The sequence below is a fragment of the Melanotaenia boesemani genome, chromosome 4 (genome assembly GCF_017639745.1).
Source record: "Melanotaenia boesemani isolate fMelBoe1 chromosome 4, fMelBoe1.pri, whole genome shotgun sequence".
NCBI classification, from domain to species: domain Eukaryota; kingdom Metazoa; phylum Chordata; class Actinopteri; order Atheriniformes; family Melanotaeniidae; genus Melanotaenia; species Melanotaenia boesemani.
Window position 1 is genome coordinate 2,785,296 of NC_055685.1, and position 12,911 is coordinate 2,798,206.

At 37.2% G+C, this 12,911-nt stretch overlaps 2 protein-coding genes across 3 annotated transcripts; one reads left to right on the forward strand and one right to left on the reverse strand.

Moving 5' to 3' along the window:
• The first annotated feature begins 305 nt into the window (after positions 1–305).
• On the forward strand, positions 306–6,512 carry LOC121638551. 2 transcript variants are annotated; one of them, XM_041983399.1, is made up of 9 exons: positions 306–380; positions 1,381–1,441; positions 1,927–2,600; positions 3,256–3,301; positions 3,930–4,021; positions 4,365–4,475; positions 5,083–5,139; positions 5,510–5,720; positions 6,032–6,511. In XM_041983399.1, the coding sequence occupies exons 2-9, from the start codon at positions 1,415–1,417 to the stop codon at positions 6,245–6,247; spliced, it is 1,434 nt and encodes a 477-aa protein (XP_041839333.1). In that variant the 5' UTR covers positions 306–380; positions 1,381–1,414; the 3' UTR covers positions 6,248–6,511. The 2 variants fall into 2 exon arrangements, with proteins under 2 accessions (XP_041839333.1, XP_041839334.1); XM_041983400.1 differs by lacking the exons at positions 5,083–5,139; positions 5,510–5,720 and having other exon boundaries at positions 6,032–6,512.
• Positions 6,513–6,953: 441 nt separating this feature from the next.
• LOC121639070 lies at positions 6,954–11,613 on the reverse strand. Its single transcript, XM_041984251.1, has 13 exons — positions 11,489–11,613; positions 11,141–11,216; positions 10,785–11,044; positions 10,029–10,121; positions 9,828–9,898; positions 9,522–9,625; positions 8,992–9,195; positions 8,834–8,920; positions 8,406–8,665; positions 8,164–8,292; positions 7,879–8,019; positions 7,636–7,756; positions 6,954–7,183 (listed from the first exon to the last, which is right to left on the reverse strand). Exons 2-13 carry the CDS (start codon positions 11,202–11,204, stop codon positions 6,954–6,956), a joined length of 1,764 nt encoding a protein of 587 aa, XP_041840185.1. The 5' UTR covers positions 11,205–11,216; positions 11,489–11,613.
• Between the last annotated feature and the right edge of the window lie 1,298 nt (positions 11,614–12,911).

Consider the following 12,911-nt stretch of genomic DNA (forward strand, 5'->3'; position numbering starts at 1 on the left):
CTCTTTTAACGCTTCCGGTAGCCTCACAGCTTCCTGCGTACACGGTGCGTTTAAAAGCTGGTGGAAAGCTGGGTCGTTTGGGTTTCCATGGGAGTCTAGTATTTTCTCCACTCTTGCCGAATTGGGAAAGGCGGTTTTCTGTAGGACAAAAAGAGTAGCTCATCGCCCACTGATTATAACACATAGACCTACATTTGCTTTTCTGTATTTTAAATGTCTTATATAGACAAATAGGCATTCATCAGCCGTGCAAATGTAATTAGATTAATTAAAGAAACGACCGCTAGGTGGAGTAGTGGTTCTTTGGCTGAGAAAGGCAGAACGTCAAAGCAAGAGGCAAGACGGTAATGGCGGGGCATCCCAGTCGTCTTCCATCTGAGGTAAGAATAAGTTAAACATGTACACTTTACAATCCTATTATAATAAGACAAGCGGTATATCCGATTACATCGGATACTGTTTGCTGTCTAATAGTTTGGTGTACTGTCATCCTTACATTGCTCTGTTAGCAGGAGCTAATACGTGTACCTGAGCTAAGCTAGCACAGTAGATGGTTGCTAAATCGTTTTATTTAATGTCAGTTTTAGGACACACTTTCTCAGGCCATTAAACGGATTGTATCGACATTTACACCACACTAACCTATTTCTATGATGCCTAAGCATCGAGCTAGATGAACCCTCGTTGGTAATTAGCTCTTATTAAAATACATTTTTAGGTCACATTATTTGATCAAATGCTTTGGCTGCTTCTAATCGAAATAATTAAAGACTGACTGTCCACCAACATTCTTCCTTGAAGATGATGGGTCCCCAACCCGTCCTTCCAAATGGTGGAAATTTCTTAACTGATTTTAGTATTTTCTGCATTCTCAGTCTTCATAGTTTTTTGCTTGATACAGACTTATAATCTGACCCTTCTGAAACAGAGAACATCTTTACCACAACCACAAAATGTGTTCCAGCATGCCGAAGACATTACAAGCAGCCAACTATATCATTTAGGATTTTATTACTTACTGAACCTGGAATATAATAATGATTGTAGTACTTTTCAATGGGATGCTCAAAACGCTTTTCTTAAATCGAGATGGTGACTGTTGTTTTTGGGCCAGACATTGTATCGAGTCGGGCCACCCAATTAATGGAGTTCGTGTTATTTCTGTCAAGGCAAACATTATAATAATTTTACCAATATACTGTATTTTTAACCATCTCTAGATATACTAGAGAGCAGTGGGGCTGCCATTTTTCAACACCCAGGAAGCAGTTGTGGGGTGGTTAAGGGCCTTGCATAAGGGCTGTGTGTAGTGTATTAAGTGTTGACAGTGCATTGTCTCACTTTAACTAACTTTTTTCCTATAATTTATTCATATTTTAGGTCTTGAAGGTTTTGCTGACACTAATCTTCTAAAATGGAGAGAAGACAACAAGAAACATGGGTATGTAGTTAAGCAGTATAAAAAATATTAGCAATCTGCAAATAATTGTTTAGATTTGGTAGTGTGATTTCCCTAATTAGTAAATTGCATTGGGCAGATTAAGTGAGAAATAAATATAGTCATAAATAAATACAATAATTTAAAAAATAAAAATAAAAAATGGAGCTTTCTGAATTTAGTATTTAAACTAACTTGTTCTTTACGAATGCAAAACTGCAGTATTTATGAATTCTGTATAACTATGTTGTCCCATTCTCTTTGCCATCTTTAAATGACTGAAATGTTTGGTTCTTTAAACTACCATTGGCAGCACTGTAAACTGTTTATGAAGTATTTATTTTAATTGGGACCTCACTGGCTTGAAAAAAACTCCCATCGATTACTGATATATGTCTTATTTGCATTCAAAGTGAATAAAAAATATTAGTGTGTGGTGCAGTTTTGTCTATACTTTCACTGAGCCTGTCCTTTTTTTTTTTTAATAGGATCTATTGAAACAACATATCCTGGAGAGACTGCATCTGCGTGTCTCACATGCACTGCAACACATGCCACTGGATATTGACTATCTGGAGTTTGTTTGTAACCAGGAAATGGTTTTCATTGAAGCTCTGTCTCAACATATTCAACTGTCACAGGACATCACAGAGAGGTTGACTGATTTACACAATGCCATTCAAAACCACCGAAATAGTCAAGAACCTCCACCAGCTGTTAGAATTGAAAAACAATCTGCAAGTGGACGTCCAAGGATAATAATCTCCATTGAACATCTGGTTCATTTGTTGGAAATTGGACTACCTGTAAACACCATTGCCAAGTTATGGGGTGTGTCACGTGCAACATTATTTAGGAGGATGGCAGAGAACAATTTGTCAGTCCAGAATTTGTACAGTGCTTGCACAGATACAGAACTTGATGAACTTGTCACAGAAATCAAAGACAGAATGCCACATGCAGGCTATCGACTGGTAAAAGGTACTTTGAAGGCACAAGGATATCATGTGGGATGGGACAGAGTCAAAGCATCAATGCATCGAGTAGACAGCGTTGGAATTTTGTCTAGAATGACTCAGTTGGGATGTGTTATCCGGCGAACATATTCAGTGCCCTGCCCAAAGTACTTAGTACATATAGATACAAATCACAAGCTCATCAGGTGAGTTTTTTGTATCTTTTTATGTTGTCTAAAGGCAAAATGTTTGCTTTGTGTGAAACACCAAAACGATGCGATGAGCTGGTATAGTAAGTACAATAGGGTCATTATATTTTAGGTTAAAAATATTTAGCCAACAGTACAGCTATGCTACATCTCAGTACATGTTAATATCAGCGTTTTTTTTTTTTTTTTTCATTCTATATTTACACTAGTGTGTTAACTAAAGTGATTCCCATATATGTTATTAATGCATACATTATTCACACAAATCATGGAACATAAAAAAATAGTTTCAATGGCTTCTTTAGAAACCTAGAATTTTCTTTTTGAATAAACACTTAATGACAATGTGCCTTTATTGTTATAATATGTTATCTGCTGAAAGGAGTGCTTTGACATGAATAAACATTTCTGTGACTTTTAAGTATTCACTTTTATAAATATCACTATGATTTCTTTAAATTTTCTGTACTTTATGACTGTGAAATTTGCTAATGTTTAATTTCTCGAATGCAAAAATGAAATGCTTACAGAATATTCCATACTAAAATCCCCATGCCAACTTTTTGTTTATTTATCAGTAATAGTTTACATTTACCCAGGACAAGTATGTGGCAAAGCTGTCCATTGCATTTCATTGTTTGTTTTCCTACAGGTACAATATCGTATTGTTTGGTGGCATTGATGGGTACTCTCGCAAGGTGAGAAAGCTACTGGTAAAATTATCTTGACTTTTAAAGTTAATGTTAATTTTAACAAAATAACAATTGTCTGTCTGTTAGCAACATAACTCCAAAAATTATGGATGGATTTTGATGACATTTTCAGAAAATCTCAGAAATGGACATTGCAACAAGTGATTAGATTTTGGTGGTGATCCGGATCACCTCCTGGATCCATTTTTTTTTTAAGGATTCTTTACTTTAGGGAGATAAGGATAATTTTGTCATTAAAGCTTCTAACAGAAAAATGATGCCCATGATCATTGGCAAAAAAAATACATCACTATCTTTGAGTGTGTCCAGTTTTTTTTTTTCTAAACACTGACCTACATATCATTAAAGCAGTAGAAGTTAAGCTGACACAAAGATCAGACAGTTTGACAGACAGAAAATAGGGTTTTAGCAGAAACAAGTTGATTCCCAAAAGGTGATTTTCATACACAACATTTATTCACACTCACAAACACACACACACACACACATATGTATATATATATATATATATATATATATATATATATATATATATATATCCACGTGTGAATGACTGATTTGTATTTATTTTTGTATTTTTTAATGTTCCTTAAAAAACTGTTCATTTTCATAGATAATGTACCTGGGAGCTGCAAACAATAACCGTTCAGACACCACCTTGGCCTTCTTCTGTCAGGCTGTTGAAGAATTTGGGTATCCACTGAGGTAAAAGCCTTTCTTCACCATCAGTTGTTTTATATAGCTAAGCAAATGACTCATGAGTCATAATTTTGCTTAATCACTACATTTGAGTTTGTAGTTTTCAAGGTGTCTGAAATGAAAACTGTATTTTTTTGTATTAACATTACAGTCATTTAGTTGATGCTTTTATCCAAGGCGACTTACAGTGGTTAGGCAGTAGCATTAAGGGTCTTACCTAAGGACCTAACTGGAAGGTGTTAATATTTGTCCCCTGGGGGAATTGAACCCTGGCCTCCCACATGGGGGACTGATTCTCTGCCAACTAAACAAACCAGCTGCTAGCAATAATAATTGTGAAATTTTTCAGGGTGCGAGCAGATCATGGTGGAGAGAATGTTGGAGTGGCACGTCTGATGTTGACAGTGCGTGGTCCTGATAACGGAAGCTTTATTGCTGGCAAAAGTGTGCACAACCAAAGGTTTGTGAGACCTGCAAATGTCTTCAGCCTATATTAACCTGGAATCAGAGCTTGACAGATATTAAAGAAACATACTGTATACTTTTTTTTTTTATGTCACTGAATTTTTTTATATATACACAACTCACAAAAAGTTGGGGATATTCAGCTTTTTGTTTTATGTCGAATGTACTATAACTTTCACAGGTGAACTTAATTTTACTTTCAACTTTTGAATGCAAATGATCAACTGTTTAATGTTTCAGTATTTAATGCAGAACATGCATGATTAACTACAAAATACTAAAGTATCAGAACCATGAATCAACTGCTAAATATTGTATCTAAACAGTCATCTTCATCATACTGCTTACATTTATACATCATCAAACAAAACCACACCAAACAATTGTTCAATATTCTTTGAATAAAATGCTTGAGAAATTACTATTGCATACATTCATGATATACCAGTGTAGCATAGATTTTTAAGTTTTCTATTAATTTTACCCAGAAGTTGAATATCCGTAACTTTTTGTGGGAAGTGTGTGTGTGTGTGTGTGTGTGTGTGTGTGTGTGTCTGTCTAGATATTTATCTACACACACGTATTTATTTACTTATACACAGGATGGAGAGGCTCTGGCGTGATCTTTGGATGGGGGTCACCAGTGTTTTCTACCATGTTTTTGTTGTGGAATTTTTAGTTATCAAAGATCACACACTAAGTGAGAATCGAACAAAGTATTATTTATTAAGAGCTGATCAGCAATGAGAGTCCCACAGTCAAAGGAGTTTGTCTGCGTGAGTCTGGGGAGATACAAGTGAGCTTGGTTAATATACTAGGCATGAACTGATAACATCACAGCAGGTCATTGTTGTAAATTCCTCACAGCCTGGTACAAAGAAGAAAAGTAAAAAGGGGGAAGGGGAGCTCACTAAATCCTTATCTGGGTACACAGTCATTCTCCTCCCTCAGTCAAACATAAGCCAAGCTTTAACAATGCAAAGTGTAGTCTACAGAATATAAGGGTTATGTGTGAATTTTCCATTACATTTTGCACTCACTGGAGGAGGAGGACTTCTTGGATCTCAGCAATCCTCTGCACTTGTTTTGCTGCCATTATGTCTTCTTGCCTCGCTTGCAAGTTAACCTTGACATATTTCGACAAGGATGGGACAATCATCCAATGAGAACTGAGCAAAACCTCACACCAAATCAGCTTTGGGAAGTAGGACAGATGGTGCATCCAGTTGTTGACCCAGAGGTATTTAAATCTTATTAAATAATAATATGCTGTGTGCCTGAGAAATTACTACACTTGCTTTCCATAACAAACCAGTGTAGTGGTTAGCACCGCTGCATCACAAGACAGTCACTCTTTCGAGCCTCAGGGGATGGAGGAGTTAGAACGGGGAGATTTCTATGTGGAGTTTGCATATTGTCCAGGGTGTACCCTGCCTCTCACCTGGTAATTGCTGGGATAGAGTCCAGCTTCCCCATGACCCTGAATAGGACTCAGTCGTATAGAAAATGGTTTTCCACAAACTGTAACCTTCTCTCTGTTACCTTATTTAGGAGGTGCAAATTCCCTACATACAGTGGGAGGACAGTGGTTTTCTTCCTGATCCACATGCCGAAGTGCGGGTACCAGAACTGGGCAGCCCACTCACAGACGAGCAAATGGAGCTGCTGCGGGAACACATTAACCCTCTACAACCTTCAGAGTCTAGTGGCATGGACATTTACTTGCATACAGTGCAGTATGTGGAATCATTACTTGAGACAAGTTAGATGCTAAGTAGATTGCATTATGTTGTTAATGATGAAAGCATTTCCCCAACTAATTGTTTAAAAAGGCCATTTGCAAAAGTATACCCATAGATTGACTACTGCAAAAGCAAATAAATAAATAAAAATATGCTTTAATTAGTAACTACATTGATCTTTTGCATTAGAGACTGATGGAAAAAACTTTCTAAACATGTATGCCAACATCACTGAAAACTTTAATATGTAAATAAAATTAATTTCACAGTGAACTTCCAGATGTTGATTGTTTCCAGCTTTCTTGGTAGTAAAGAATTCAGCTTCCTACATATCACCTGTGAAAGTTGAGTGTGAGAAAAAGGCATATTTCAGTATGGACAGAAAAACACAATAAAAATGTTTACTGAATGGACTTTAATGTACACCTCAATGCACAGAAGGGGCAGATTAACCATTTTTATGATTGCCCCAAACTTTTTTGGAAACTCAACAAATTGGCCACAGAGTTAAATGGGTGGTTGAGAAATCTAACTAGCTCAAAAAGTTTTAAGTACTTCAAATAGGTACTTCCAGGAATACACATTTTTCACAAAACTTAATGTCAGACTTAATGTAGTGAACCATAAACAGTGTGTCAAAAGTGACTTGGTTAACATTTAAATCTCTTTTTCTAACATCTTTTCAACTTTTAACTAATCATTTAACAAAAGAAAATACCAGAACTCAGTTTTTAAACCAGACCAAAGCCTGTCTCTACAGATTTAAGACACACCATCATGTCTGCCAGTAGAGCAGAATAAGTACTGTAATGGCTTGGAAGGCGTAAACGCTCGTTACAGGTGGAGGAGGTGGGCAGGTGCCTTGGTCCAGTGGACTGCACTATTTCCAGCTTGAGGTCTTGGCATGGAACCTCCCAGCCAACCCAGAATCTCATGAGCTGGCGCAGATTGTCTGAAGATGCTATGAAAAGGTTAAATAAAGACATTTGGCATTTCAGATGCATGTTAACTTTTCCTGTTGAAATTTTGCAGCTTTGTGAAAATTAACATTACTGGATCATAAATTTGTGTGTCTCTACACAACATATGTAGAATTTTTGCTTTTATGTTGACCAGAGATGTGTCCATGCATATTTTGCCGTTAGGGCAATTGGCACTTTTGTTTGGAATGTCAAAATGTCAGTTTTTTCAGTTTTTTTTCAGTGAGCATTGCATTGTAAATACATGGACATTTACCCAATTTACTGGCAGAGGTTTTAATGTTATGGCCAATCTGTGCAGTTGTCCAATATAATTATCTTCAGAACCAGCTTAAAAGCAATTTAATAACTCTGGTTTGTAATGCACATACCTTTAACTGATCTTAGAAGAACATAGACAAGCATATTGCCCAAATTTCTACAGACATTGTACCTTCTTCGACAAACTGACGGAAGAACCCTGCCACTTGCATGGTTTCTGATTCCAGGTCATCACTGTCCTCACTCTCATCAGTTTGCCTCGCCTGAGGCCAAATGATTGACTGCAGGACCATCTGTAATAATTTGATGGAAAAGTTTTTAATAAATAGCCAATGTATGTACCTTACAAAACTGTTCTTTAGAATACAACACACACTATTTAGATATATTTCTCTGTAATGTGCTGTCAGTGTACCTGGGGAGTGATTTCAACTTCACATTCTCGGGGGAAAAGGAGTGGCACCACATCAGGTCTAGAGGTAATCAGTGGCCAGATGCCCGTTTCTTTTAGTCCCTTTTTAAGGTGCTTTACTTGCACACTGAGTCGAGTGAGGACCTGTTGATTTTAACTTCATTAATGTTCTACTCAAGAGCTTTCAAAACACATTACTTATTTCTCCAGGTACACTAGGGAATTTACTGAAACTAGCTGACATAAAATAAATAACATTAAAAAGAAAGATGTAGACATATTTACTACCACATGAGAGAGAAGCTGCTGTAGGAGGAGGAGTTTATTTGTCCCTTTGGTTGGTACAGGGAAATACCATTCCATACATAGACTGGACACCCTTGAAGTCTCTTCCTCAGTCATTTCATCTTTCAGCAGCTAGAAGACACTATTATTATATTTCTGAACAGAACCAGAGATTAGTGGATTCCTTCTTTCTGCCTTATATGATATTTTAAAAAAGTGTGACAAAGTTAATTTAATGTGCTTACAAGACCAATGGTCTCCCGGTGGTCAATATCTGGGCAGTCCTTCAGAGAAAGGTATGTTGTGGCCAATTCCTTTGAACCATTTGTCAAGGCATGCACCACTGCCAAGCTGAGCCCTGACAGGGCTGGGCCTCCGTTAATTACTGAGTGGCCAATCAGCCGACCAGCCATCACAAAAAGCTCACTCTCAACAAGCACTGCTGATGTGGTTGGTACAAGATGATCAGTTTCCCCTTCAAACATTGCAGTTGCTGCAGCATTTCCTAGAATATATAAATGAAAAATGTAGGGTTTTATTACTTCCATCCACAACAAATGCACAATGCCACAGCTACTATCTCATGTACCTGTCTCTGAGATTTATTACTTGTCAAGTTGTTAAAGATTACAGCACTTACAGCACTAAAAACATTAAAGATTGCAGTACATACCAAAGTTCATTTTAAATCCCCTTTTCAGTTTGGTAATGGCAGATGAGATGATGTGTCTTGTCACACCTCTACCAACTGCTGCATCTCCTACAAAACAAATACTGGTTAAATCAAACAGCTGTTTTCAAGTGTGGTGGAAATTACTTTTGAAGTACTACCTTGAATGCGACAGCGAAAAGGAGCTGCCCATTGCATCTTGTCACGGTTATGCTTGTAGAATGAAATGAGTGACATAGCTCGCTCCTCGTCACTGTCCGTAGCATCCAGGGTGAGTATGAGAGTCCCCTGCTGCTTTCCTCCTTGTTTCAGTTGTTTGAGGAACAGCTGTACTGCCTTTTGTGGATCGTTCACCTCTTTCCACACTAACAAATTGATTTGGACAAAAGCATTATTTGTTGCTAATTAGAATATTTATACACCCAGTCTTTAATGTTAGGACAAAATAGCATTTTAGGATTACTTTCATGATAATCTGCTACATCAAGCAACAGAGCTGTAACTTTGAAAATGGACAAGGCTGGCTGAGCATGACCACAAAGTATTTATTTACGAAGCGCCTTCATTAAAACAATGATCACACAAATTGCCATTCAGACAGTAAAACCAGCCCTCCTGCATCAATTAATAAAGTGAGCTGTGGCAGTTGGAGAAAGAAAAACCATGATTCACAAAATAATGCCATGTTTACCCTTAGTACTTTCAGTTTCTGCTGGTGAATAAGGTACAGGAGTTACGGATGATGGCCCTGGAAGGTCCGGGACTACCTCCAACACTGCTTCACTGTTGAATGCTCTTTAAAATAAATATAATATTCTGAGATTTAGATATTTGCACTAAGTCACAAGCATATCTGTCTACAAGTTCATTATCATTTTTTAGGCCAATTTTTTGGTACACCCTTTTCTTTTGCGCATTATGACAGACCAATTTAGTTTTGATTAAAAAAAAAAAACAAAAACAACAACAATAACAAAAAGCAAAATCATTCTAATACCTGTCCCAGCATTCACTGGCATGATAAGGGAGCACTGACTTTAAGAAGTTCCCCTGGCATATAGGGCAGATCTGTACATTAATAGACAAGAGTATATTCAACACAAAGGTAAAAACGAATAACCGAACACGTGAAACTTTATACATTGTACACAGTCAATCCACTTTTCCACTCTCTTAATAATCCATATGTAAAAAATACCTCTCGTTCCCCCAAATTGTCCATGGTTGTTTCATGTCCCTCACAAATGTCATGTTCACTGTCTTCATCAACATCTGTAGGCTCGGCTTGCTCCTGTAAAAATCATGATGGATTGATTCAGTTATTGTTCTTTTAAACTACCAAATGACTGATGCTCAAAGCCTGACCTGACTTAGAAAGTACAAACCAGATGGTTACCAATAATACCCACAAAATAACATGGGAGGGAAAAAAACATTATGGGCAGGTGCAAACATCTGTGAACTTCCTTGAAGTTTGTCACATTGGGTTCTATTGTCAGTAAAACCGCAGGGCTGATAAAACATAATACCACTGGATTTGCAGCATCAACCCTCGTTGATTTGTCTTTGATTATCAAGAAAATTCTAATAAATATGCCAAAAATTGTGTTGTGGTTGGCTGCAATAAACATAATTATTCTAAAGATAAAAAGAGATTGTTCTTTTAGCTGCCGAAGAGACACAAAAGCCCAGAAAAATGCAATGACTGACTAGCAGCTTTTAAGCATGTTAACCTCTGACAATTTGTTCAGGTCATTTTGTGACTGGTGAATAAAACATGTATTATGATATTGTGGTTAAGCTCTTGTAGATGTTTATGTACTGATGCCAAAAACTGCATGGTGGACATATAAGCCCACTTAGCATGTTTATATATATCCATAGGCATTTCTGGTCAGATAAGATGTCAAACAAATAATATGAAACATTAAACATTAAAGTGGAAACAACTTACATTAGACACTTCTTTGCATTTTTCAGCGTGCAGTGCCAACATTTGTAGCGGCATGGTTGTGTTGCACTTAACACATGGCACCTGAGGCATTCTTGAAAATTCTGTAGCATCAAAGGGGAGAGGCTCTGTGTCCATTTCCTCCTGGAGGGGCACCAAGAATAGAACTATTTTGCCATTATTTGATGCAGATCGAAGTTGGTGGCCACTATAACCCTCTGCATCCATGGGTATCACAGACAACCTTCTCTGGCCGCTTCCACCTGATAACAAATACAAAACAAAACAAAACAATAATTGTCCAACCCACAGCATTTAAGTTTTTTTTTTTTTTTTTTTTGAAAAGGAATAATTTCAACCTGCTGCTTTGTGGAACATCCATCTTCCATTAAGTGGTTTGAGTTTCAAAAACTCCTCCTCCATCTGTCTGACAATCTGGCACGCATAAAAGCACAAACCTTGAGTTGAGATGTAATTGTGGTAACTATTTCATTCATTATGCTACACACACACACACATATATATTTACACAATTTCTTCTGGGATTAATAAAGTATTCTGATTATATATATATATATATATATACACACTCATAAGAATAGTGTGTGTGCATGTGTATATGTATGTTTTGTACTATCAGTGCACAGATACAAAATAAATGCTACATTAAATATTATAACTAAATTAAAATTATTGTAATTGATTACCTGTTCATGTCTGCTTTGATCTGAAACAGCCAACACTCTTTTTCCTAATCCCGCATGGGCTAAGGTGAGCTCTTCGGAACCTCTAGGGGTGACATTGGTGGGGCCCGGCAGGACAAATATGGCAAGGTTTGTGTATTTTACGGGATGGCCAGGGCTGTTGATCCTGCCTTTGCCTCTCTTGGCCTCTGACTTATTAAAAAGGTTTGGAAATTGCCTTTAAAATTGAGGGAGAATTATTGGTTTGAGACCAGACACCAAAAATTCAAGTAAAGACTCAGTAAAATGGCCAAATAGCAACATAGTCCTGAAACATTACACTGAAATCGCATGAAATGCACACTTACCAGCAGCTTTCTTAATTTTTAGTGAAAAGTATTAAATCTTACCTTTTTAATGCTTGGTTGACTCTCGAACTGTTTGGTGTGTTGCTGTGGCCTACAGATGGACTTGAAGTTGTTCCCACGTCATTACCACTGATTTCCCTCCTCAGAGCTGACATTAAAGCCTGAGCCATATTCCCCACAATTTGCTGTAAAGATAACAAATAAGTCCATGATTTCTTAGAATAATCAAAGCCTGAGTTACAAATAAATTAGTGATAATGTGTACAGTATACTGTACGTGGGAATCAAACCTACGCTCGTTGCAGGCATAATTAAAACTACTAAATAAGGCATTACCGTAATCGTTCTAAAAAATATACAATAGTCTGGTGTTTAAAATGGCCTGGAAAGTGATTCAGTTGTTTCTGCCTTTATTGACTGTGTTAGAAGTCTAACTTCATTCACTGCATAGTTAAAGACATCATAGCCTAAGTAAATACTGAACGTCAAAATCAGAGCAGATTGTAATCAGTGATTTATAACAGTGTGCAATAATGGAAAAACTAAAACAAGCGAATCTTCAGGATTTTGTTTAACCTGTTTGCTATCCTAAAACAAAATGTGTTAATAAGAGCTAATTACCAACGAGGGTTCATCTAGCTCGATGCTTAGGCATCATAGAAATAGGTTAGTGTGGTGTAAATGTCGATACAATCCGTTTAATGGCCTGAGAAAGTGTGTCCTAAAACTGACATTAAATAAAACGATTTAGCAACCATCTACTGTGCTAGCTTAGCTCAGGTACACGTATTAGCTCCCGCTAACAGAGCAATGTAAGGATGACAGTACACCAAACTATTAGACAGCAAACAGTATCCGATGTAATCGGATATACCGCTTGTCTTATTATAATAGGATTGTAAAGTGTACATGTTTAACTTATTCTTACCTCAGATGGAAGACGACTGGGATGCCCCGCCATTACCGTCTTGCCTCTTGCTTTGACGTTCTGCCTTTCTCAGCCAAAGAACCACTACTCCACCTAGCGGTCGTTTCTTTAATTAATCTAATTACATTTGCACGGCTGATGAATGCCTATT